The 26,673-nt window shown below is 33.3% G+C and overlaps 1 protein-coding gene across 2 annotated transcripts in view; it reads left to right on the top strand.

Annotated features, from left to right (window-relative positions):
- Positions 1–26,673, top strand: part of LOC124354811 (DNA ligase 4) — a 61,947-nt gene that overhangs the window by 13,239 nt on the left and 22,035 nt on the right. For both annotated transcript variants that reach the window (XM_046805538.1, XM_046805535.1), the window contains exons 3-11: positions 5,617–5,774; positions 7,669–7,823; positions 9,084–9,259; positions 13,353–13,567; positions 14,177–14,334; positions 19,662–19,857; positions 20,046–20,172; positions 21,762–21,882; positions 21,969–22,162. In XM_046805538.1, coding sequence (XP_046661494.1) covers positions 5,617–5,774; positions 7,669–7,823; positions 9,084–9,259; positions 13,353–13,567; positions 14,177–14,334; positions 19,662–19,857; positions 20,046–20,172; positions 21,762–21,882; positions 21,969–22,162 — 1,500 coding nt within the window. The remainder of the gene's footprint in view (positions 1–5,616; positions 5,775–7,668; positions 7,824–9,083; positions 9,260–13,352; positions 13,568–14,176; positions 14,335–19,661; positions 19,858–20,045; positions 20,173–21,761; positions 21,883–21,968; positions 22,163–26,673) is intronic.

The raw sequence follows: 26,673 nt of genomic DNA, 5'->3' as shown, positions 1-26,673 counted from the left end.
CGCATAGTCATTCAAAAAATAATCAGCCACATTTCAACACAAATATTTTTTTCTCAGGCACTAAACAATTAAGTTATCCGTAAATAATCTGTATTGAAATAATTTTTAACTTCCAAGTTTAATTGGTAGACATTACTAACTATAGTTGGTGCCGGCTATATTGCAGTATGGATATAGTCTACCACTGTTCACTAGTTCTCACTTTTGCTACATTTTGACTACCACACTTATTGATGAATTGATAAATATTTGTTATGTCTTCATATATTTATAAGTTATACTAGCAAAAATATTGGCACATAAAAATTAAAGTTATTCCATAAAGGATTTGGTTTAAAGCTGATTAGTCGCTGTCACTATCCTCTTTTTCCTTATGTACTGGTCTTCCACAATGCGGACATCTTGGTGTGTTCTCTACAAAGTTTCCACATGTTGCACATCGTGGAACATGTGGGTAATGTACGAAATTGCCCGTGGCTTCGCACACATTTTCGTAGGTTTTGCACTTTTATGAACACCTGGTCCATGTAAATTATATTTCCGATGCCAATGTTGAGTTCGCCTTCTTCCCACAATCAAGAAAATATGTTAAAAAGTGTATATTTATGGTCATTTTAATTTACTTTGGTCTTATTTTTGTTTCAAAGCTGATTTTGCCTCTCTCCCAATCAAGAAAATATATATACATTTACAGCTCAGAGAAACCTACGTTTGTCAAAAGACAACTTAGATAGGTTTTATAACAGTCTTTAAATGTACAGCAAAAGTTAGATTACATTGTCTCATATATCTGCACTGCTAGCAGTTACCTGCATCTTTACATGCAATTTTAGTAGGTGTTGCATGTTGACCACTGCTGGTTCAAGTGAATTATATTTCCGACGCCAATTTACAATTTGCCTTGTTGCCACGATCAAGAAAATACGTTAAAAAGTATATAATTATATACATTTTAATTTACTTCATTCATGTTTTGGTCCATAGTTAATTTTGTTTTGTTTCCCAATTAACCCTACATCGGGCGCTAAACGGAGTTTTCCTCCGTGTATTTTTTATTATTAAAAATAGTACTACTTTTCTGATGTTGTCAGTCGTTTCCCGCAGTGTACTTCACGAGCATCTTTCGAGGAAGCGAAACAATAGCCCCCCGCTTATCTTTGTCAAAATCTGTCAGTATGAGGTCTACTTCCGTGCGAGACTGGACGATTCCTCCGTGAGCGCTTGATGTTGTCTTTGTAGTGCTTGGACGAAATCTCCGTAAGCGCCTTATAGTGTTTAGTTTTTATGGAATAATAATCCGTGTGCGACTAAGTGTGTGACCTGTGATGGTTTCTTTTTAAGTTTTACAATATTATATTTTATTTGAATTTTGTGAAATGGAGAATGAAGACGAGACACTAACTTGTCAGTACAGTAATGTTCCGTGTGCTTGGGAACATTTCAGTTTTGTTTATAGAGTGAACATTGTCGTTATAAGAACCAGAAGGAAAATGTTTTGAAACTTTGTGTAGTGTTTAAAAAAAATTTAATAAAGAATAAGTTTTGATTTTAGAGTAATAATTGACATTACAATTGTACAATATCTCAAGAATTGAAGTAAGTTGTTTTTGTAAGAAGTTAAAAACTAAATTAATTTTCATATATTATTACAGTAGGTTAAACATTTTTACAATTAATTGCATTATTTCTAAAAATAAATCATATTGTTATTATAAAATAACATTTTTTAAGATTTTGAACTTCTTATTTGGAAAATTCATTACATAAGAGAGTAATTTTTATTTAATTTCTAAAAATTAACATATTACATTGCAATTAATTCAGGATGAATATTTAAACAAATAAAAACAGTTTAAACGACTATGATATCCATTATTTGCTAACCAGGAGGAAACCTCCGTGAGCGCCTGATGGTGTTTCTAATTTTAAGCGCCTGATGGAGGGTTAAGAAAATATATAACAAATAAGAGAAGTCTATTTCTGTCTAAAGAAAACTAAGATGGGTTTTATACCAGTCTTTAAAATTATAGTAAAAGTTTTTAAATATTTAAGAACATTTAGAGCTGGAATTAGTACATTAGTTCAAAATTTCAGTCCAGTGAAATTTCATCTAGTATAGTTCTTGTCGAGTGTTTCAAAGGGAGTCTTTGAAGTCAAATTTTGACCTTCTATGTTTTAGGAAATTTTCTAAGATAGATTAGTACTTAATCACTGAAATTTAAAACACTGTTGAAAATTATGATTACTTATTAGAAAATGTATTTACTGTAAATGTAAACAAAATTGAAAAAAATAAACAATGTTTTTACAGAACAGTTGATTACACTAGTCAGGCTTATTCAATTAATATTACACAACTTAAGAGACCAAGATGGGATTTTTTTGTTACTTTAATGACCAGTGGGACATAGCCCAGTGGGATTTTTGAAATAAGAATAGGCCTATATTCATCACAGGAACTGTAGGAATGTTCATGTAAAATTTCAGTGCAATCGGTTGAGTAGTTTACGCATGAAAACAAAACATACAAACAAAGGCACTTTCGAATTTATAATATTACTATTATTTTGTAAGGAACACAATTGTATTGAAAAATATCCATACCACAGAAATTCATCACTAAAAATTGTTCTGGGGAAATTTTGAGTTGTCAAGACATATTCTGCACGTTTCCTTGTACAATATTCCCATATTATCTATGAGATTGTTATTAAGATTGTAGATATTAAGTTAGTTTGGTAATCAAATATGTTTTAAATAAAAATCTTTGTTGTAAAGTACTTATACAAAAACCTAATTGTTTTAATAAAAGTTTAATAAAATACTTGATTTACGTTTTATGTGTAGAGGTTACACCACGTGAAGGTACAAATTTGCACACTTTTAGCTTCAATATCAGTTAAATGTGAAACTTTGATAGATGTTTTACACAACTACTGCGTATATATTACAATAAAACAGTTATAAACATAGCATTCGACAAATTAGTCACAGTAAACTTAATTTTAACTAAAATCCATTTTATATGGAATATTCTGCCATCGTAAAACAATTTTAAACAAATATTTGATTTACTATGAGTTAAATTATTAATAATCATAATATTATAAATTATATATTTATTATTATAAACTATTATAAGTTTTGTAGCAGTCTCACGTCATTGGTAGAGTTGTCAACGTTCAGATCAAACCATTTATTGCTGTTGATCACATTTGTGTACATGATATAGGCATTGTCTTAATTTGCTGCTTATATAAATTGTTACAAATTAAGCAAGGATATTAGTTGATGTTGTGTGGTCTCCTGATTGGACGGCCTGTGCCTACGTGCAGGGCACTGGAAGATTCATTTGAATGTGGTCTGTGATAAGTGACTTGAGTGCATTAGATAAATTCGCATCTTTCTTAGAGATCTTACCATTTTAAATAATTGTACAGTTACTTAAAAGATCATTTTTATAATATAGTTTAATATTATGTAACATAATTTTAAACATGCCTCTTATATCCAAACTGAATTAAATGTATTTTAATCCTCTATTAAAGTATATGCAGTTTCCACTCTAAAAATTTAAACTATAGTATCAATATACAAGTTTGTAAAAATTGTAAGTCTTTACAGAACATGAAGTCCATCGAAATATAGAATATTTTGGAATAAAAAAATGTTGAATTGAATAATAACAATTTACAGTATAAAGATTTTGATATTAAAATATTTGAGACTGTTGGGTACATGATGCCTTTAAATATATTGTCAATATTCATAAACTAAATAACGGACCTAAAACATATTGAAGTATGATTTAGCCCTTCAACTTATTCTTATTTAGTTACTTGCTATACTTAATAATTTACTTAAATGAATATTAGTTTTTTCAAAGTGCTTCATAATTTGAAGTGATGCCGGTGTTGGAAAGATATTAGAGCTATCAGAAAACATCTATATATATATAAAAATGAATGTTTGTGTGTTTGTCCTTTATGGAATCGCAAAATATTAGACCATTATGAAAATTTGTATGTATACGTATTTTTCCACGGGGAAGGTTTATAAGCTATGCCCATTAATGTAACTCGCCACCAAGCGGCTTTGCAAAAGATAAAAGGTTTCAAAGCGCCTGCACACTATAAACTGAAATTACGAGACAGTTACGTATATTACATAGCCAAACACTATTTGAAGGCGCTAAGTTATTATGTATATTTGTCTTTAAGATACATTTCTGATTGAACTTAAAGTTTGAGTGTTAGACCACTTCATAATAAAGTACATGTACGTGCACAATGGCTATAAACATAAACATATTTTCTTGATCGTGGCAACAAGGCAAACTCTACATCAGCGTTGTAAATATAATTCAATTAAACCAGAAGTTCACATACACGGACAAAGCTTACGAAAAGCGTGCAAAGCCACGGGAAACAGCTAGTAATGTATAAATTTAACATTTCATTAGAAAATGTGCAAAAGAAGATAATTATGCTATAAGTATGTTTGTTAGTGGATCATTTATCATGAACACAGGAAAGTTTAGGTATATAAACATTTAAATAGTTTTAATGAATTTATTTGCTTGCCCTATATAACTCAGAATAGCTTGCAACACACCTGTATCAAATTTATATAAACTGCCAATAAAACACGTGCTACTGTCAGAAATTTACTGTCAAGGTTTTTTGTTAGTTGAGGCAGATTAAAAATTGGCATGAATACATCAATAACTCATTTTCTTGCATACCAATTTCAGAGAAAACATTCAGTGACATTGCAAAATGGGAGTATGGTGTATCACCAGGTTGGTATGGTGTCTTAAGTTAGAAAAACCAAATTTCCCTTATTGGCGTTTTCACTACCCTGCATGAGTGGTACAGAAAAATGGCCCAGTCTGTGAAAAATCATTCATGGTTCTACCAACAGGATAATGCCCTGGACCACAATACTTTGTCAACATATTTTTTTGGTCAACCCAAGACATCCCTATCTTAGATTATCCACTTTCCTCACTAGTCTTAATTTAACTCTATGACTATTGTTATTTGCTGAAGACCAGTCAATTTTGAGAGGAATGATACTTGAATTTGTTAAAGCAGAGATAGAAAATCGAGCAAAGATTATGAATATCCTTATTGAAAATTCCTTTCAGCACTGCATTGCAAGAGTGCATAAATTGCTAAAGAGCATATCCTGATTATTAAGTGATTACTTGTATGATATCAATAACTATGGTTATTTTAATTTTATGATCCTCAGTTTGTGTAATGTATTATTTCACAACTTTTATAGGTGCTATCCAAATTATCTGGAACAAAACAGAAATAAGATATGGTTTTACTGGTTGGTTCTCATGACGTGAAAGTAGGACTTTGCTCAATGAAACTCTAATAAATGGAAACTGTCTATGAACTTAAATAAAGTATTGTACGTCATACAGATTATGTTGTTCTCCAATGAGAGTTTGATCTTAATTTGAAATGTTGTGTTTAGTGAGACTTATAATGTAACTTTCATTATGTATGCAAGCATAATTCAATGCTGATATGAGCTCATTATTATTTATTTTTGTAATAAGGTTCAGACTGTAAGTATTATTAGTATGGTTTGTAACTGTAGGAAACCAGTTTCTATCGAGTGTTGCGACTGCTGCTGCCGAAACTTGACCGAGAACGAGCAGCGTATGGCATTAAAGAATTTGTTCTTGCCAATATCTACGTCCGCATCCTCTGCCTTCATCCTGAAAGTGCTGATGCACTGAAATTGAAAAACTTTCGGTTAGTAAAATCATTCTAATATTTTCCCAGCTGTTGACCATTTTACATATTTATTTTTAAGTAATAAATAAATGTTCCATGACTTAACTTGTGGCCTTAATCTCCCATACCTGCTATAACTATGTTTTTGAACTAAGTACAATAATCATTTTATTCCATTTATACAGTTTAAAAAATATAATTTCGTAGGTAAATATTTTTCATGTAAGAAGATTTTTCAATTAAATATGTTTTTAGTTTTTTTTTTTACGTAAAAGTGCTATTTTCATGTTTGATTACATCAGGAAGTTTATTTAATATTCGAGTACAAAGGTAGTATAGCCCCTTTTCATGTATGGAAGTTATGTGTCACTGAACTGTCATGTGCTGGCTATTTCTCTAATTTACTAAGAATAGTTCATTTGTGAAGAAAACACAATTCACAATGAAAATACTATAGTTGTTAGTAATGAACATACAGAACTCATACCCCACCATACTATACACAGTAAATACACAGAATCCAGAAAAATACGTTTTACACACCAATCTTAGAATTGAAATACCCTGTACAAATTTTGTAAGTTGAAAATCTAAATATAATACTATAATGCAAATTAGATTTCTCTTTGGGAAAATGTACAGTAAGGAGTATATGGGGACTGCATAACTGTGCATGGTAACCAAGGGCATAATAGATTTTATGGATCCTATTAAATAAGTAATCAACATGATGGTCCCATGTGAGATTGCATCTATGTGAAAACCCAGAAATTTAACTGAAATCAGTTGGATCGGGCTGTCATCTATAAACATGGGACAATCTAAATATGGTTTTGTTGGTTGACTTTTTTTGACATTTACAGTAATGTAAGCCCACTTTTATAGAACCATTGAGTTGTTTCTTTAACACTAGTTGTTTAGGATATAGTATACAACCATTAAATATTGGAAATTGTAGGTTACTGTTATCTGTAGTCGCTCTAGTTAGTTGTACTCTCAGTCATGTAAACAATGATTTTGACAAAAGCTGTTTTTTTTGTAACTATTATTTCTCTCATGTTCAAAACTAAACGAGTAGTTTTGTCCTGGACAGGACATAAGACACACGGATCAGGCAAAATGTCATCCGAAACGAAAGGGTTCCGGCCTGGGTCCTCCGTGGCCAGTAGGAGGTTTAGTGGGTTGTCCGCAAGGGAGTCCCACACTCTGTGCGCAAATGCATTCCCCCTACGTAAAAAAAAACTTGGTTGATAGTCTGCTGCTAAGTAGACACATAATGATGAATCTAACGAGAAAGTCATCATAACTTATGACTGGGAGGGATATCTACTGGATATTTTCATCCTGGTCATTATGGGATGTTCCAGTGAATAATCTACTTGATGCGGTTGAGCATGAGGCATTACTTTATAAACATTGTAGATCTTATGTTCAGCACCAGATCGCAAAATAAAGTATTAATGAAAATGTTAGAGAGATGCTTTCAAATTTATTAATGACCAGTGTAAAAAATGTATTACTAATTTTCAATTATTTAGGTTTTCTATCAAATGAGGATTGTAATTGTAAGTTTTGTTTATAAAAAGTATTAATTTTATCGCCATCATGTCAACTCTAAAAATGTAATAGTAAATATTAATTTACACTTTCTATTAAATGAGGATTACAGTTATTGTACTTTAGGACAATTTCTATGTACTGGATCTTTTTATAAATATTTCACTGGTATCATTTGGTAAAAGTGCTGTTTATATCTTTGAGTTACAAACATTCTTTGTTTGCTTAATTGTACTGGTTCCGAGTGTTCAATAATTTATTCTTACTTGAGAATCCCTCAAAAGAGTTAACTATTAATAAAATGTTTATTCAGAATTTTATTATAAAGTGTTATATTTGTGATTACCGTTTCCAGAGCACCAAAAAATGCAGGAAACCATGCTGGAGACTTTGGTGAAGTGGCATACTGGGTATTGAAGAGCCGCTGCTCAGAAGGTGGAGAGCTTACAGTGGATGATGTTCAGCGCCATCTTGATACTGTAGCTCTTAAACATGCAGAGAGACTTCCCCGTCAGTATTAATTTATGTTATTTAAATCATAAATTATTAATGAAAAAATCGAGATTCATTATTGGTAACAAAATTATGTTGCTTCAAGTTTATATGTACTAAAAAAATTTGGAAGGCCGTTATTGCATTACATTGAAACATAGTTTAAAATGAAAACACCTAGCTTTTTATAGAATGCTAGATTTTTTTTTTATTTTCAAAACACAATTTCTCAGAAACTATACTTGAAGAGAAGCGGTCCAGCTTTAATTCCCCCTATTTTCCATTGTAACCTAAGGAAAATTTTCTCAGCTTCTATCTAATAAAACCTCATCCAAAATTTTTATCTAAGTATCTTTGTAAAAACGCATTTTAATTTTAGAGTGTCTTGTTATACAAAACAATTCTATATATCATATTTTTTTTAACATTTGATATGTTGCCTCATACATTTATAGGGGTTTATTAAATGTTGTATATTTAGAAACTATAAATCATTTTGATAATATGTGTAATGTGTATTTACAAAGAAATCCTGAAAAGTTTAATACGTTATGTCAAGTAGATTCAGGGAAAAAGTTCCTTTTTGTGGACAATTCTAAGTTATGGAAAAAGAAAGAAAAATAAAGTAATATTTATTGTGTAACTACGCAGTCTATTCATATTCCTTATTTGAGTTATATTACTTTATTGAGTCTTTTAAAGCTTCTATCTTTTCTCTCAATATTAATTGAGAGTACCTACCTTTATGTACTATTACCTTTTTTACACTTAGTACTTAAAATACAACCAAACAAGCTTTTATTAAGATTTTTTTAAAGTTATTTAAATTAATTTTCTGTGAGATGCTGTCCGGTTTTTATATGGCCATGTGATAAAAAGTAAGCTGAATAAAAAAATGTTTTAATACAGTACACTACTGTTAACATTTGTAGCTATTCATAATTAACAAAATCCAATCTTGCTCGGGATTTTCCTCGATTTCTTCCAGGTTAGGATGTTGCATCAGTTGAGTACTTCAAATTCATTCATAACCTTGGCTGTAAGTAAAGAACACTAGAGTAATTACAGCGTGTGGTTTGATTACTGTTTTTAGCCCTACCTACACAAACCCTATCTTTCTCATTGTACTCTTTCTCATTTGCCCTAATTACAATGGTAACAAACTTCAGTTTATTACTAGATTGTTGTGTTTACCTTGCAAATTATATGAAGTGGCTTTGTATGGAAATACATTGGCATTGTTTGAACTCGTTAACCTAACCAGCAGTATCCTGATAGGAGAGAAAGATAAGGAGCTGGAGGTGATGTTACGGCGCATGTCGGCCCAAGAGCAGAAATGGTTGATCCGGATTCTGTTGAAGGACATGAGGCTGGGGTTAGGACACACCCGAATTCTGTCCGTGTACCATCCAGACGCCAATGATCTCTGGGTCCTCAACAACAGCTTACAACAGGTTGGTTACTACCAACGACCAGTATTGATGATTTATTTTAATGGTTTATTGCTGTACTCCTTATGGCAGGCATGCATTTCATTATGTTCATTGAGATATTGCAAAAGCAGATGAAAAAATTAGATTATTAAAGAAGTGTCTGAGACAACTTGTAATGTTGTAAACTAGCTAGCAAAAGAAAAATTATCTACCCAAAAAGGATTTAATAGAATGGATTCTCTGTGGAAATCCTAATTTGTATTAAATTAAGACTACAAATAAATTTTGTTACATTGAATAAAATTATTAGTTTGAAGTTAAAGAAGACTAAACATTTTAACTGTACAATTTTGGCAGGATTAAGAAGGGAAACGGAACATATATGGTTGATGAAAACTATTTAAAAATTTATTCATATACCTTGGTATTATCCTGTTTTATAGTTATTAATTATTTAATACTTTTTATAAGTAACAGATTATTATTAGGTGTTTAGCGTTTGTCTGTTATCACCAACCCACTTGTAAAAAAGTGTTTAAAAAAGTTTTAAATGTGTTCTGGTGTGTGTCAGTCCAGATTGCAAAAATTTATTGTTATTAATTATATATATAGAACAGCATCATAACTTTGTTGATCCACTGGTAAGTCTGACAACATCTAAGTGGTTGTTAATAGTTCATTTCCAGAGACATTTGTAATATTTACGATTGGGGCAGTAAGCACACTGCTATTATTGCATTTTATTGCAGTTTAGAGAATAATTTATTTAATGACACATATAAAGATGAGGTAAGTATACAAATTGATAATAATGCTGTTCTTCCTACATAATGAAATTTGTATTATAGAAAGATGTGTCTCCCTAAATATAACCATGTGGCAGGCTCATCCTGCAAAATGTTCTGGGAGACTCCATTCCATGTTAAAATACAAAACTTATTAATTAGTTTATCATTTCATAAATACAACTACTTAGTCCAGTCATTTAAGGTTATATCTACGGAAAAATTCCTAGTGAGCTAAATTTTGGTATACATCTTCATTATGGCGTTTTAATGAAGATGTGAAAAATCGACATAGATATTGTGCCGGCTAAAAAAGTTATAAGGGTCAAAAGGTCACGAAAATCAGTTTTTCACGAATATATCGCGACCTATGGCTTGGAGGTCAATAAAGGTCATTATAAAAATTATTTCTCATACGATTATCTACAAATAATGTATTGCATTTTTCTGTAAATTCAACCGTTTTCGGGCTAGAGCACTGAGAAAGCGACTACATTATGATGGTACATTCGTTTCCGCACCACCTTTGACGTAAAATGCAAGGAGCGTTTGTTTTTACATGGTTTCCCCCGTTGGCATAATCCATGAACTGTAATAAAAGTGTTTTTATGCTCAATAATTATTTATTTGTATATTGAAAAATAGGGGAAACAATTTATAATAAGTTTCTTTTATATTCATTCGTTGCCAATATCAATTACAAAAGATTGTATTTAGTAGATCATTGAGTGCTGGTGGCAATAAAGTTGTTATTGGCTGTAATATATTATTTTTCAACTCCCAACCTCATTAGTTTTTATCTATTTTATCATTAATTTTATTTAACATTTGACTTAGTGGTGGATAGGAGTCGTGAATAATTGTAATGGAACTAATATCTTCTTTGATTATCGATGCAGCATTTTCTGCAATTCATAAATGTTCATCTCAAAGATTTTTCTTTTTTTCTTTGTGCCACGAATTAGTAAAAATATTAGCTGCAGTATCTCGAAAGCAAATTATAGTCAAATATTTGCTCTTCGTGGTAACTACAATATTATTCCCATATCGAGCAATCAACTTTTTTATAATTGTCTTGTCATCTGGAACGTAACCATGAATTACATCTTTCAACTCAGCCAATGTGAATTGACAATCGTCATGGTTTTCACTGTAATGGAAAACATTGTCCATAGCAATTCTGATGTTCTCATCCAATAGACGGCCTACATCACCCTTTCCACTAAGTAACAAAAAATTGAAGAAACACTTATCATGGTACTTAGCTTCGACAGAGACTAGGTCATATTCAAAATGTATCCAAATATTTAATATTACCATCACTTCGAGCGACACTAGCATTTTTTAATGTTTGTAGACCACATCTAACTTCTACTACGTCACCACTAGATATCCATACATATGAAACATTTGTCACTCATTATGAAAACTGTTCAAGAGCACAAAACTACGAAAATAATGTCTTTAACACTCAAGACATATTTTTCAACTGAGCTAAACACAGTCCGACAGGCAGTAGCAGTTATAAAGAGAGGGGCCTGGAAGAATAAAGAACGGAACATTTCCAGTGGAGGTCATTTGTATTATATATAGTAGATTTTACTAAGTTCGAAAACCTCTATAATATAAGTATATTTGTCACAAAACGCCACATTAGAAGTTAGAAGTTTTAAGAAAACTTAAATACGTTGATAAAAAGCAATAAAGTTCACGTCTTATATGTATACAGCATATATTAACCTATGTGAGTGCATTCTACCTGCTTTCTCAGCACTCTAGTCCGAAAACGGTTGACTTTACAGAAAAATGCAAGAGACATTTTTCATAGATAATCGTTTGGGAAATAATTTTTATAATGACCTTTATTGACCTCCGAGCCATAGGTTTTATAAATTTGCCTAAAGGGTTAACTTCTACACCAGGGGTGCCCAACCTTTTTTACCCAAGGGCCACATTGTAAAGCCTTTATGGTCAGGCGGGCCAACATCCCAGGGGATTTGGAACCCCAAACAAAACGTATTGCCCGGGGTTTGTTCCAGAAATCTTGTGCAAAATATGAGTTTTAAGGTTATTTGGCCCTTGTTTCCTGATTATTGTAATTTCTTATTATTTATTTGTTGTTAGGTAAAGGTTTATAATATATTATGTTTTTAGGTTCTTTTAGTAGAAATAAATATAAACCCAGACTTTTGGATGTTTGCTCTAATTCTGAGGGAACAATAAAAAAGTCACCAATAAATTGAATACATTGATTTTAATTAACCCTACTAGGATACTAGGACATACAAATTACCACCATAAATGACAAAAAGTGAGGTTGTTTTGTTTTACATATTTTAAAATCAAAATACCACTACTGACAAAAAGTTCAATGAGATCCTTGGAATTGCTTAGTGCTGAGAATATCTTTCCACTTAGGCTCAAAATACGACAATCATTGTCAATCTTCCTCTTTTTGGTACTACACATTGCGATATAATGTTTTTTAAATAATTCGCACTATTATTAAAATTCAACTGCTGCAGTATTCAACACGTAAAGACTGACACCACAAACACTCTTGTCTGCATAGAGACACACGGGCAGTAGCACTAGCACTAGGATTGCAGGGGTGGGGTGGGGAGGTAGTGGAAATAAACAAGTCACGTGGCGAGTGACTATCTATTCGCCAGCCGGCAGCCACGACCGTAGTCTGTGAAATCTGTCTGCAACTACTTTACTTCTTTCAACACTCATACTCCACCAAATGAATACGTGAAATCGTTCTACGTGAAATCGGCTGGATTGCTTGGTTCTCAAAATTTGTATTTATTTAATATTGCAAATGCTTGTAAACAAATTTGGTTGTTTTGGCAACAAGGCGGGCCACATAAACTGACTCGCGGGCCGAATCCGGCCCGCGGGCCGTAGGTTGGGCAGCCCTGTTCTACACCATTCATATAGTTTGGGAAATAATTTTTATAATGACCTTTATTGACCTCCGAGCCATGAGTTTTATAAATTTGCCTAAAGGGTTAACTTCTACACCATTCATAGCCTAGTCACAATGTGAAATTAATAGTTTTTAACTAATAACAACTAAAATTACTTTAGAATTCCAAAACATTGGATGCAAGTGGTGAGTGAAAATGGTTATTAATGTATGTAAAAATGTTAGGGAAATCGTATTATTATAATTTAAAACTTTGATCTGTATTCACATAAGTTATCTCTAAAATATACACATTTCATTTCTGAAACTTTAATTAGAAATGCTGGATTGTTTTCAAAAAGGCTTGTTATCACTATGCATGGGAACATGAAGATTGTTATTATATTGTCTACAACAGGTATGTGAGAAGCTGAGAGATCCTACTCGGAGACTTCATGAGATAGAGATAACTCTGTTCAATCCATTCTGTCCAATGTTGGCGGAGCGCTGCAACGTTCAGGACATTGACAAACACTTGCAACGGCGACCAGGACCTCGTTACATTGAGACCAAACTTGACGGAGAGCGTAGTCAATTCCATTACAACAAGGGGGAATTTAAATTCTTTTCCAGGTGCTTAATAATACCCATAGCAAGTGCATAGTTCTTTCAACCTTTATTTCCAACATACTAATCTGATAGGTTGTCCTGTGCCAACCCTGATTGTATTATAATGTTGCTAAGTTTAAATTTTAGCTCATTAAGCTGTTAACTTCAATTCAAACCCAAACAACTATTTACAATAATAAAAGAGAAATCGTGGTAATAAATTTTGTATAAATATTACTGCAAAAATAATGTAAATTAACAATATTAAATTTGTACTCAATAAACTGTACGCTAGTTTAAAAAATTCTTACTATCAATATACCATTTTGTGTTATAACCACAATTTTTTTAAAAGGAACTTTCCAATTATTATAATTTATTTATGTTTATACCTATTTGATATTATTTTTGAAATTACTAAACATGTTTGTATACAAAGAAGGACATACCTTTTAGAAATAAACACTGGATTTAGAGTAGGTTTCTACTGATAAAATAAGAAGAGTTAAACTAGATGACTCTTCTTCATTTGTTTTGATCAAAAAAACCAGCAGCAATCCATAATTATTTTCTGGATTAACAAATAATTGAAAACAAACCTCTAATAGTATCTGAAAAATGTATTATTTGTAGGAATGCTTTTGATTTTACGGATTCATTTGGAAGTAGCAGCACTTCTGGGTCTCTTACCCCATACCTGGCCAAGCAGCTGAAACCTAACATCAAAAATTTCATTTTGGATGGAGAAATGATGCCATGGAATACCAAGTTCAAATGCTTTGGCACTAAAGGTAAGTATTTCGTCTATCTCCTTATGCTTTAAGTGTTTATAATTTCACTTAGCAAATTGGAGGTTGAGTTACTGTCTATAAAGTAGTCATAAATATTAAGGTCTGATCTGAGTACCTGGGGCACAATTTGGGTGATAATAGATTAGCAAATACAGAAAAAAATTATTCAATATAATATAGCAAGTGTTCATAAGGTCTTGGTAACTGTTATTTATGTGTCTGATGGTTTTGACTTTTACTCATATGTGCCCGCCACTCCATTTTGAAACAATCTGTATCCTGCAGACATTTACTGGTGTATTATTATTGTTTTCTATAATGGATTCATCAAATGTTGAAAGCGATGAGCTGCCCACCATTATTGTGACATCATAACATCCAGTCTACAGCAGCACCAACTCACTGTTTCAGCCATTGTATTGATAGTAAATATTTCATCACTGATATCACCAGTGGACACTGTCAACTGAAAAGTTCTGAGTTTGCTTATTAAACTTTGAACACATTTACAATACACTGTTTTTTTTCTGGTTGTGAACAACTTGGCCACGTTTATTTGTAGTCACTGTAGAAATATTCTCTTTTTTAAAAATAATTAAAAACAATTCACACATTGTATTAACACTGAAACCTCAGAATTGAGTTTATATGGATTATAACTTTTGGAAGTCAAAAACTTTTAATTCATAAATTGTACATACATATAATGAATAGCATATACAGGGTGTATATTATGTCTGGAAACACCCAAATATATCCTTTAATAATTTAAATATAAATTTGAAACCTCTTACAATCGTGGATAGAGATTGGGCATTCTACTTTTTGGAACAATGTTTTGTTATGTCACACCAACGGGGGACGTCCTGCCGAGGGTATCGTGAATATTCTTAATGGAAGCCTATACCTTGTGATACATAATTTTAAAGGTAATAGCTTACTGAATTGAATGCCACAAACCGCATCTCAAAGGAATTATTCTATCAGAAAATAGAGCATTTTTAGTATTTGAAAATTTACTGATGTTCAACAATGTAATTTTAACATGGTTCTTGCCACAAAATGTGTTACACTAATTTTTTAGCATTTTTTAAATGTTAAATTAAAATAAAATAAACAATTTATTTTTTAAGCTGGTTTCATTAGTGCAAATTTACCAGTTTTTATTACAATGAATAAAAACTTATGAGTCACTTTCTCTGATTACTTATGATCTGTACTTGGTGTTTTCCAGTCAGCAGGAAGGTTTAAAGAGACAAAGGTCACTAGCCTATGAGAAACATTATTGTGTTATTAATCATCTGGTCTACAGGTTTCAGTTTGTTGAGCATGGAGCTTTCACTAGACAGGTCTAAGCTTGGGAATTACAAATGGACAAAGGTCATATCATTCCTGACGAGTTAATCAGTGTCTCTCTAAAGCATTGCTGTCAACAAGTTATCTAATTACAGTAGTTCAGTTTTTATTTGGCATTTTAATGGAATTGTCTGAAAGAGAACGAATTACTCTGTTGATGATGCGAGGATATGGCGATCGTCAAAGATCTTATCGGGAAGTTTGTAATTTGTTTAATGACACTTTCCCAGAAAGGAATCCCATAAGTGTTTCAACAATATCAAAAACTATTGAGCGTTTTTGAAATGACAGGGAGTGTACGTAATCGGCCAAAGTCGGGTAGGATACAATCTGCAACAGATGAAGAACATGCACTAGATGTTTTGCAAACATTTATTGAAGACCCACATACATCGCTCAGAAAAGCTGCACAGCAACATGATATGCACCCTATGTCTGTGAGTAAGATTTTGAAAATTAATAAATACAAACCATTTAAAGTTCATTTAGTCCAACAGTTTAAGTGAGGATGATTACGACAGAAGAGTTGAGTTTTGTGAACTTGTGATGCGCAAATGTGATGACAATAGAGATTTTTCTGACCAACATACTATTTTCTGATGAGGCAACTTTTTTTCCTAAATGGCAATGTTAACAGGCACAATTGCTGTTACTGGGCTAGTGAAAACCCACATTGGATTACTGAGTCCCCATTCACAGCAACCACAAAAACTGAACGTATGGTGTGGAATTTTAGGTAACAAAATTGTTTGGACCCTTTTTCATCAATGGAAATTTAAATGCCGAACTTTACTACAATATGCTCCAAAATGAAATAATCCCCAGCTATTCAAATTGCATCAGGAGAATACTTTGATAATGTATGGTTTCAGCAGGATGGTGCTCCACCCCAGTATGGGAGACAGGTAAGAGAGAGTATTTGGATTTAAGGTTTCCTCATAAATGGATTGGCCGAAGAGGAGAAATCGATTGGCCTCCAAGATCTCCGGATTTGTCACCAATCGATTATTTCCTATGGGGTCATTTAAAATCCAATGTTTATAGAGGAAGCCTCATAATTTGGAAGACCTAAGAATCAGGATTATAGAGGAGATTGCTTTGATAACTGAAGAAATTGTTAGGCAACTCTGTCGAATCATTTTACACAAGATTGGCTCATTGTCAAACCGTAGAAGGAACACAGTTCGAACAATTGCTTTGACACCAAATGCAGGTAAAACGTTTGTTGTAAGACTTTTCTAACAGCATACATTATTTTTTATTTGTAATAAGAAATCAATAACATAAGTATTTCCATAATTGTACTGTAATAAAAACTGGCAAATTTTGTGCTAATAGAACCAGCTTAAAATGAAATTTTTTGTTTTATTTTAATTGAACATTAAAAAAAATGCTAAAAAAATTAGTGTAACACATTTTGTGGCAAGAACCATGTTAAAATTACATTGTTGAACATCAGTAAATTTTCAATACTAAAAATGCTCTATTTTCTGATAGAATAATTCCCTTGAGATGCGGTTTGTGGCATTCAATTCAGTAAGCTATATTACCTTTAAAATTATGTATCACAAGGTATAGGCTTCCATTAAGAATATTCACGATACCCTCGGCAGGACGTCCCCCGTTGGTGTGACATAACAAAACATTGTTCCAAAAAGTAGATGCCCAATCTCTATCACGATTGTAAGAGGTTTCCAAATTTATATTTAAATTATTAAAGGATATATTTGGGTGTGTTTCCAGACATAATATACACCCTGTATAATACTACAAACTAACATGTCATATCAATCAAAATTTTAATTTATAGAAAATCTTACCTTAGCTACAATTTTTCAACAGTGCTTGGCAAAATCCCTCAATTGAGTATAGAGATAGGTTAATTAAAAATGCCTCAAGTCTTATACTAAATTTTGTTTATTATCTAATTTTTAAATTTGTACAGGAATATAATTTAAAACCTCGTCCCACTATAAACCAAGATAAATATTTTGAAACTAATCACAACACTATCACATGATGAAGAATAATAAAGAGATACATAGTAGATGCGCACTTGTGATAAGTGAGAAAGCAGTAATACACGCCACGGGTATGTTTGGTTATGACTCTGTGGGAGATGCAGAACTGACGAGCAGGCGGTCGGAGTTAGACAAAGGGTGCTCCCCTCCCCGTGCTGCAGAGTGAAGGTCGTTTATAAATACTTCCTTGGCAACAGCGATAAGCTTGGAACGTGTACCAGGCATTTTGAAGGCCTTTTGTGAACTAAAAAACTCTCCAAGAAACATAATATATAATATTGATATAATTGTATTTGGCATTTTGGTCAGTCTACCATTGTAATATATCAATCTAAGGGTTATATGGATAACTAATAATATGATTAGTTATTTAACCTTTCCCACGTCGTAGATGGATAACTAATCACATTAGTTATCCATCTACGACATGGGAAGGGTTAATAAATTCATTCAGATTTTCATATTTTGTTGCTCCATAGATAAAGAGAGATCATATGAAATATGTCAATGAACATGGAAAAAATATATTTGTTTAAGAATTTCTACACTAAAAAAGTGGTTTCATCCTAATTATTGCAAATAAATTGGAGTTAATCCTATTGAGTATTAATTTAACATGTTTATCTCATGTCAAATTATTGTCAAGAACTAACCCAACAAATTTAATTAGTTCATTTTTACTTATTTCAACATTGTCAATGCATATAGTTAATTGTGTTTGTTTTTCGTTTTGTTTAGTTTTAAAATGTATATATTTAGTTTTTTCTAAATTTAAAATTAGGTTTCTGTCTTATAAAAAATTATTAAGATTGGGCTGGCTAACATCTGCATATTTTCGATCTTCTTCAAATGTTTTTCCTGATACTTTAAGATTTGTATCATCTGCATTCAAGCAAAAATTAGTGTGAGGTTAAAAATGTAAACATTTGTCTCTATATTTTAGGTAACATAGGAAGAGAAGAGGTACATGATTTGACCCTTGAGGCACTCCTTTTTCAACATTTTGTAATTTAGATATGATTTGAATAGTCTATTTGCGATATTTCCACATATTGTTGTCGGTTTGACAAATACAACTCAGTGAATTTCTTTTGATCCCCAACTGGCTTAATGTTAATAGTAATATCTGATAATTTTCATCCTGAAATGCATTTGATAAGACCATGAGTATTCCAATGACGTTCTGATGTTTCATTATTGTTAACTGAGTCAATGATAGATTCAGTAAAGTTTACTGAGATGGTGATAGTCGATTTACATTTCCTAAAAATCTGTGTTGTACTAATATTACTTTATTACTTAGTTTATAAATATGATGATAGTCTGTTGTAAACAACCTTCTTATATATTTTTCTAAAAGGACCTTGCCATATCGCTGCCACAGCTAATGGCTTTAATCTTCGTTACGTGGCCTGTGTGTGAAACTGCTATAAATCGTGGCAGGGCCGATCGCCACGAGTTGCCATTGTGTACTCACAGTTTGGATGCCTTAGGTGTAAAAGATAAGCAGGAATTTTTACATTTTCCATCATTATAAAATATTAAACACTGAAACATTAGGTGCCTATGTTTGAGAACTTGTTTGTGTCCTCTTATGGAGATTGCAAAAATATACAGTTATAATACAGTTAACAAAATATAACAAAGTGGCTCATAAAAATGGGCAGAAAAACTTTACAAAGGATATTTAGCATCTATCCTCCTTGAAACAAGAGGGAAAATAACTTAATAAGATTGCACAATATAATTGAAATTAATATGTTAAACAAAGCATTTCTTTGTGTACATTCTGTGATAAAAGGAGTTCAATTAATGAATAACCAATACTACTACTAAATAATAATTCTGTAAGGTAATAAAATGGCTTTGTTGGTTTTTACAATAGTCTAAACTATTTGATGAAGCGTCTCAACACAAGATTTTGTACCAGTAATAAGTTGTTGTGCTCAGGGATGAATCTGGATGTGAAGAGTCTTCGAGTGGGCAATGTGCACCAGCCGTGTTTCTGTGTCTTTGATATTCTCTACTATAATGACTCTGTGTTAACCAACAAGCCTCTGAGTGAAAGACTGGAGACTCTAAAGAAAGTTTTCACACCTCAGGAAGGCATCATTATGCATGTGCCTCGCCAAACTGTCAATTGTAGGTGAGCTTACATCAGTTATTAATGAAAATTATTAGAATTGAGACTTATATTTACTTCATCAGATCAGCAAATAACCAATAAACCTAAGTGCTAACTATTCATTAAAAAATCAGTTTATCAACTACAGGAAGACTTACCGTACATAGTAGTTGTGCTTTGAACTCACTAATTATTTTATGTGTTTTTAGTGAAGAGGTTTTGGCAGCCCTGAACACTGCCATTGACAACTTTGATGAGGGCATCATTGTCAAAGAGCCAAACTCCATTTACAAGCCTAAGTCCCGCAAAGATGACTGGATCAAAATCAAACCTGAGGTTATTTTCTTTGTAATAATGGCTTCATAGATAATAAAAACTTCAAATCATTAACAATATTTATATATTAGGGATGGATCATTTCCAATTCTTGATTCTACGATGCTTTTCACTTGTTTCCGATACCAACATTTTATAAATATTTTATTACAATATAATGAATAAGATCTTTAAAAGCTTAAAAACCTCTTGGAAAGTAACGATTTCACAATATCATGACGAGTATTGAGCCGAATCTTAAATCCACAAAATCTTCAAATAAATTATATATATGCAATTTGGATGAAGGCCTGGTATATAGAAATAATAATATTCAGTCATATAAAGGAATGCAAAATTAAATTTCTCTATATTTTACAATATCTATACAATCAGTTTTACTTTTCATCTCTTCTATGACCTAAAGCTTAATTGTAATGCATTATCTCTCAGAGTTATTTATTTTCTTATTTTTAACAGAAACTTTATAAACCTGAACTTTATTAAAATTATTTATTTTCTTTCTTCAACTTTATATTATTGTGCTAATCTTCTATTACCCCTTATCTAGATATGTCCAAATCATTTTTTATCTCTCTTTTCTCCAGTTTCTTGTCCAGGGTGTGTGTCTATACTCTGTATGATTCATAGTCTCACTGTGTACATGAGTGTGAATTTCATACCTAAAACATGTTAACTCAACAAATAAATGAAATAAACTCTTGTATTATGGAAACATTTCATATTGACAACTTTACGTTAATTGAAAATTATAAATAAACGCTAATTAAGTAAAAGAAATTCTGTTTCCTAAATTGCTTTTGCTTAAAAAGGTGTTAATTTAAACTCTAATAAAAAAATATTGAGGCATTCTAAAAAATTTGGAAAATTAAAGTTTTGAAGCGCAAATTCTAGGGAAATATTAAATTAGAAAGTATTTATGGGGCTTAGACAAAAAATAATATCTTCAGAAAAATCCCTTTTCTTCCCAACGCCTCCACTAATACATAGCTGGGTTTTAAACTAGCAATGGGTAGTTAGTTTTATGTATTTTTAATTTTTTCCAGCTGATTAATGTATTTTTCCGTACTTCATGATAATTTTGTATTGTTTTTAACATCATGCTTGCCATGACGATAAGAAATAATGGCCAGTTATGAAATTTTATAATTTAGTAAACTTGTTTTACGCCTCTATTGTGTTTTGTAAATGTACAAAAAAGGACCATGGATCAAAATACAATAATAATAGTCGGGGTTTGGTCAAAAAAAGATAAATATAAAATATTTTGGTATGTTTACAATGATAAGTGTAATAATTTTCTGAGCCCAAATAGATAGGATGTCTAATGTGTATCAGATTGTCATATTTGCTTTAAATAAATAAATTCACTCACTATCACTAATCATTTATTCATCGCGTTTGGTAAACCTTATTTATGTTTGATTTCCCAAAGTGTATTCTTTAATTATATTTTTAGTTCTTTAAATCATCTATAAAAAGTAATAAATTTGTTATTTATTTAATGGCATTCTCCAAATTAACCTCACAATTGAGACACATTTTCTTTCCTGAAAACTGGAAAACTTCATATTGGTCCTGTGTTACAGTACACACCAGGAGCCATGGTAGAACTGGATCTACTCATCATAGGTGGATACTATGGAGAGGGCAGAAGACGAGGTCTTATAAGCCATTTTCTGCTAGGTTTAGCCCAACCTGCTCCAGCCGGTATGTAGAGAAACTTAAGCATGTCGATCTCTGAAGTACTGTTACAAGTTTGTAAACTGTAAGCTATGATTGCAAACTGGTTGTAGGTGAAGAGCCGGTAGTGTTTGAGTCAGTGACAAGAGTAGGCTCGGGTTGCACAATGGAGGAATTGGCAACACTCAGCAGACAGTTGGAACCACACTGGAAGCGCTGCCAATCAAGCAACCCTCCCACCGGACTGCTTTGGACCAGGGAGAAGCCAGAACTCTGGATTAAACCACAGAACTCTGTCATCTTGCAGGTTTGTCCCTTTTTTCTCTTGTGATTATAAAATAAAATGCAAGAGATGAATTTGTTTATTTAATCTTATGAAGGTAAGTTAAATATTATACAAGGTATGTTCAAAAAATAAAAGGGATTTTCAAGTTTCACTGGTTTAGAGAGCCTGATTGTCAAGTTTTTTTTATTATGTTGGAACTCATGCTCCTAAAGTATAAGATTAACAGCTGTATTTGTGGTTTACTTTTTCAGTTGCAGCTGGTAAGGTTAGACATGTTTTATGAACTCAGTGATTTCCGTTGAAGGCATTGAGGATGACGCATGCTCCAGAAACCCCAGCATATCGACAAACGATGAAAACACGAAAAAGGAGGAAGAAATGGTTATGAATGATTACTGTATAACGATCAGAGAACTCCCGGATGATGTCGGTATATCAATTGGTTTATGCCATATTATTTTTTTGAATGTTTTTGGTATGAAGAAAAAGGCAGCAAACATGTGGCAGCAAAATTTGATCGAAAGTTGTTGAATTTTGATGAAAAACAGTGGCAAATGGAAGTTGGTCAGGACTCGTTTAATGAAGTCAATGAAAATACAGAATTACTTAAACGTGTAATAACAGGTGATGGAACATGGGTTTACGGATATGACGTTGAAACTAATGCTCAATCATCTCAGTAGAGGCATTCTGGATCGCCAAGACAAAAAAAGGCTCGACAAGTGCAGTTGATAGTGAAGGTTATGCTTATCGTGTTCTTCTATTTTAATGGAATAGTACATCATTAATTTATGCTACGAGATCAAATGGTTTATAAGGAGTAGTACCAGCAAGTTCAATGACGTTTGTTTGGAGCAATCCGAAAAAAACACCTGAATTTGTGGCAAAACAATTCATGGCTTTTGAAACGTGACAGTGCACTTCAGTGCTTGTTTGTGAGTTTTTGCCAAAAACAGTACTTAACTCCTAGTCCGTGTATACCAAATCTTGCTCTAGAGTCAAGGTGTGATCTATCTGTGTAAACTTCTGAAATCCTTTGGAAAGCAGCTCAGTGGATACGCCAGGAACACGCTGACTTGTTTCAACACAGAGTGGCAGACCCACCGATCTAGGTATACAGAGTGGCAGACCCACCTTTAGTAGGGTAGGCCTTTTCATGTGCCCTTCTGAGGAGGTAGGCTTGATCACCTTTTTACACAAGAGCTTCATTGCACTTAATGCGCCTGTCTTCTTCACCTCATATCTCAGAGAGTGTATCCCAGAACCGTTTCTAGTGTTAGAGTTGGACAGGAACTCATTGCTCCTGTGATGCTTATGCAAGGTAACCTTTGAAGATTCCGTTGACTCTTGGCAGCTGTTTTTTTTTCCTACTTTCGGCCACCACACTAAATTAGCATGCGTGACCATTCGTTTTATTATGGTTTTGTACATCCAGTAAATCATTTTGGGTTTCATTCTCCATTTCAGTCCAAAGAGTCTTTTATAAGCCCTTAAACTTGTGTTTCTTTGGATAATATGTTTTCAATATTTGGGTTCCATGTTAGACTTTTATCCAGGACTACCCCTTAGATACTTGACTGCATCGAATGTTTTTTACTTATACCTTCCAGAACATTTTGTACAAGCTGGAACCTTCTTTTCCTGGTAAAGGTTATTATACTTGTTTTTGATTAGTTAATCCATAGACCTTCCCCATAACAACAGTTGCTTATAAAGTAATAAAGGGCTTCTTGAGTGTGACATTCCAGTGTGCTTTTATTTGTTTCCATGACCATAAGCACCAGTTCATCTGCGTAACATTGTAGACTTATTCCCCTTTCTTCTCCTTTTATTAAAAGGTCGTCAACCACCATTGCTCACGAAAGGGGAGTCAGAATCTCTCGTGGGGTCATTCTTTCTAGGCAGTGATTGTGACCGATGCAGTCAGTGAGTAAATATCAATCTGGAGGAACTCCACAAATGGTCCCAGCTACCTCCATGGATTGATATGTTACTCAGTCATAAGCTCCTTCAATATCCATAAAGACTCCATCCACCCTTGGTGATTTAAGGGGCTTGAAGGATGTTATTGCCCATTTTCCCATTCAATCCTTTTTGCCATAAAGATTCTTTTTGATTGTTGTCTGGATTTTGCAACCTCATAACTGGATCCCTCCCCTGCCAGAGAATAGAAATCCTCATTCCGAGTAGAGAGTCCGCCCATAAAGTGTGTCTCCAACAGTTGGAGTAAGTTTTCCTTCTTTCTCATTGTTAGGCTACCTTTGGCCTTTATTAAAGACTCCAGAGGGTTAGAGTGATCAGTTTAGAGAGTTTTATGAAGTCTGGCAGTTTCTGGTAGACTGTTAATGTTTTATAAAAGTTTTTACAGGTTCTTCTTTTATTTTTCCTAATTTCTTTCTTCTATTCATATAAGAACCATTCATCTGTCCTTTTTGCCCATTTAAGAAGTTTTCTAGTTTTGTTTTCTAGCATCCTTATCCACCAAGGCACAGCTATTTTTAGCCTGTATTTTCTAAGGCGACAGTTTTTCTCATGGGCCTTTATAATGGCATTTTCTGCCAAGTGCAGCCGACCTTTCTAGTTCAAACACATTTTTCTGGTAGGTTTCTATTTTCTGCAACTCTTCTACTAGGGTCAATTATGTCGAACCTAATGAAACAATGGTCTGACGTGAGGCATCCTGTGAGACATGCCACATTGCTATGTTAATGCCTTCAAGGCCTTTAGATAAGGTAAAATCCAAAACCTCATGTCTTACTCTAGTAATAAAAGTAAGATTAGACCCCTTATTTTCTAGAATAATATCAGTACTGAAAATAAATTGCAGAAGCTTCTCACCTCTAGGGTTTATATTGGTGCTGCCTCAGTAGGTGTGGTGCGTGTTGCGTTCGCAGCTGAAGATGAGGGCTACACCTCTATTTCCGCAACACTGTAATAACGTTTGTATTTCCACTGCAGGCAGTGTGTTGAAGGATTAGGGAAATATGCTGAGGCAAAAAGACCTCTTTTCCCCCTTGTTATGAGGCTACTTTCACTGCTACTGCCACTAGGTCTTTTGTAATTAGATCTGTAACAGGAAAACCAATTATATGTCAGAAAAGTAAAACACACGCTCTTGAGATTTCATTTGATTTATCATATATAAAATTACCAACCTTAGTCGTTAGGTCCCGTGATGTAACCTTTGTTGATCCAAAGTTCCTGGATTAGGGCGATATCCAGACCTGTTGTGATATACATCCGTTCCGAGATGTCAGTTGTTCCCTTAGTGTGGAGGGCATTTATCTGAATGAGGCATATACCTATGCCTTTTTACCATCTCCCCCAGGTGGTCCACTCCTGTCCATCTTTTTGGAATGTTTGGGGACGGTGCCCCTTAACTCCCCATGGCAGAAACTGATGGTACTTTCAGAGTGGGTTCCTTCTTCAGGAAAAGGGAGTATGTTAAAGTTTCATTTTTCTCTGCAGTGTCTTTTGGAGTAGACCTCTCTGGTATTTACAAAATCGTATGATACCTTTGGGGTCTCTTCCACTTCCAACTTTTCCGCAGTGGTCAGTTCTTTGGTGATGATCTCAGACTTTCCTGAGGTCTCACCTACCTTTTTGGGGTCTTTAGTGATCCTCTAATATTTCTTCTTCAGTCTTAGCTGAATTTTTCCCGAACTTGTAGCTGATCCAAGGACCCTGATCACTCCTGCACAGCACGTTCCATTCCCCAACCGTTAGCTCTTTGTTTTGTGCCTTTAAGAACTTCATGATCTTTTTGATAGCGTTGTTTATGCTATTTGGGAAGTAAGCAGTTATGATTCTTGCATGAGGAATTTCCCTCTCGGGCACAATCCTCAGACTGTCTCCCTCCCAAGATTTTAGGGTATCTTGCATGCCTTTCAGTCATTCCACAGTTTCCTGGTTTCCACAAGTGAGAATTAGAATTCCTTGTCTTCTGTTTATACCATAGAAGCCCCTCCTCTTCTTCCATGATCGCTTCCAGGATGAAGTTCTGTATTGTTTCCATTTGTTCAGATAAGAGTAGGGTTTCCGAAAAATCAGAGTGTAGTATTCTCACCCCTATGCCCTCTGTAACTTTTTTTTAGGATAGTTTGTGTGCAGTTGCAGATTACTCCTTTCGCGACCTCTGTTGTCCCTCTTCATTTCTTGTTTTCTTCCTCTGATGAGCTTCTGGGGTGGAGCCATCAGAGTGAGGTCTTTTTAGCTTGCCCTCTCTGACTTTTGAACCACAGATTTTGGTCTTCCGGGAAAGCAGTACATATGGAAATGTACTCTTCCAGGAATGGTTTTAAGGCCAGATCCCTGGCTTCGTTTTGGGAATACCCACGTCTTCGAAACCATGACTTTCTTTTCTTGGCAGTACCACTCAGTTTAGGGATTTCTGGGGCTAGCCTTACAGCTTGTATTCCCTCTACCCTTTGGTGGGCTTCTTCCAGTATGGCATCTCTTCAGAAGTGTCGACTCGGACTGAGTCGGAGGATCTAAGACTTCTACTAGGAAGTCTGCCTGTCTTATTTGTCTGT

This window comes from Homalodisca vitripennis, chromosome 2 (genome assembly GCF_021130785.1).
Source record: "Homalodisca vitripennis isolate AUS2020 chromosome 2, UT_GWSS_2.1, whole genome shotgun sequence".
Taxonomy (NCBI): Eukaryota; Metazoa; Arthropoda; class Insecta; order Hemiptera; family Cicadellidae; genus Homalodisca; species Homalodisca vitripennis.
Note: the sequence above shows the minus strand (reverse complement) of the source record. Positions and strands in the feature narration are given on the sequence as shown.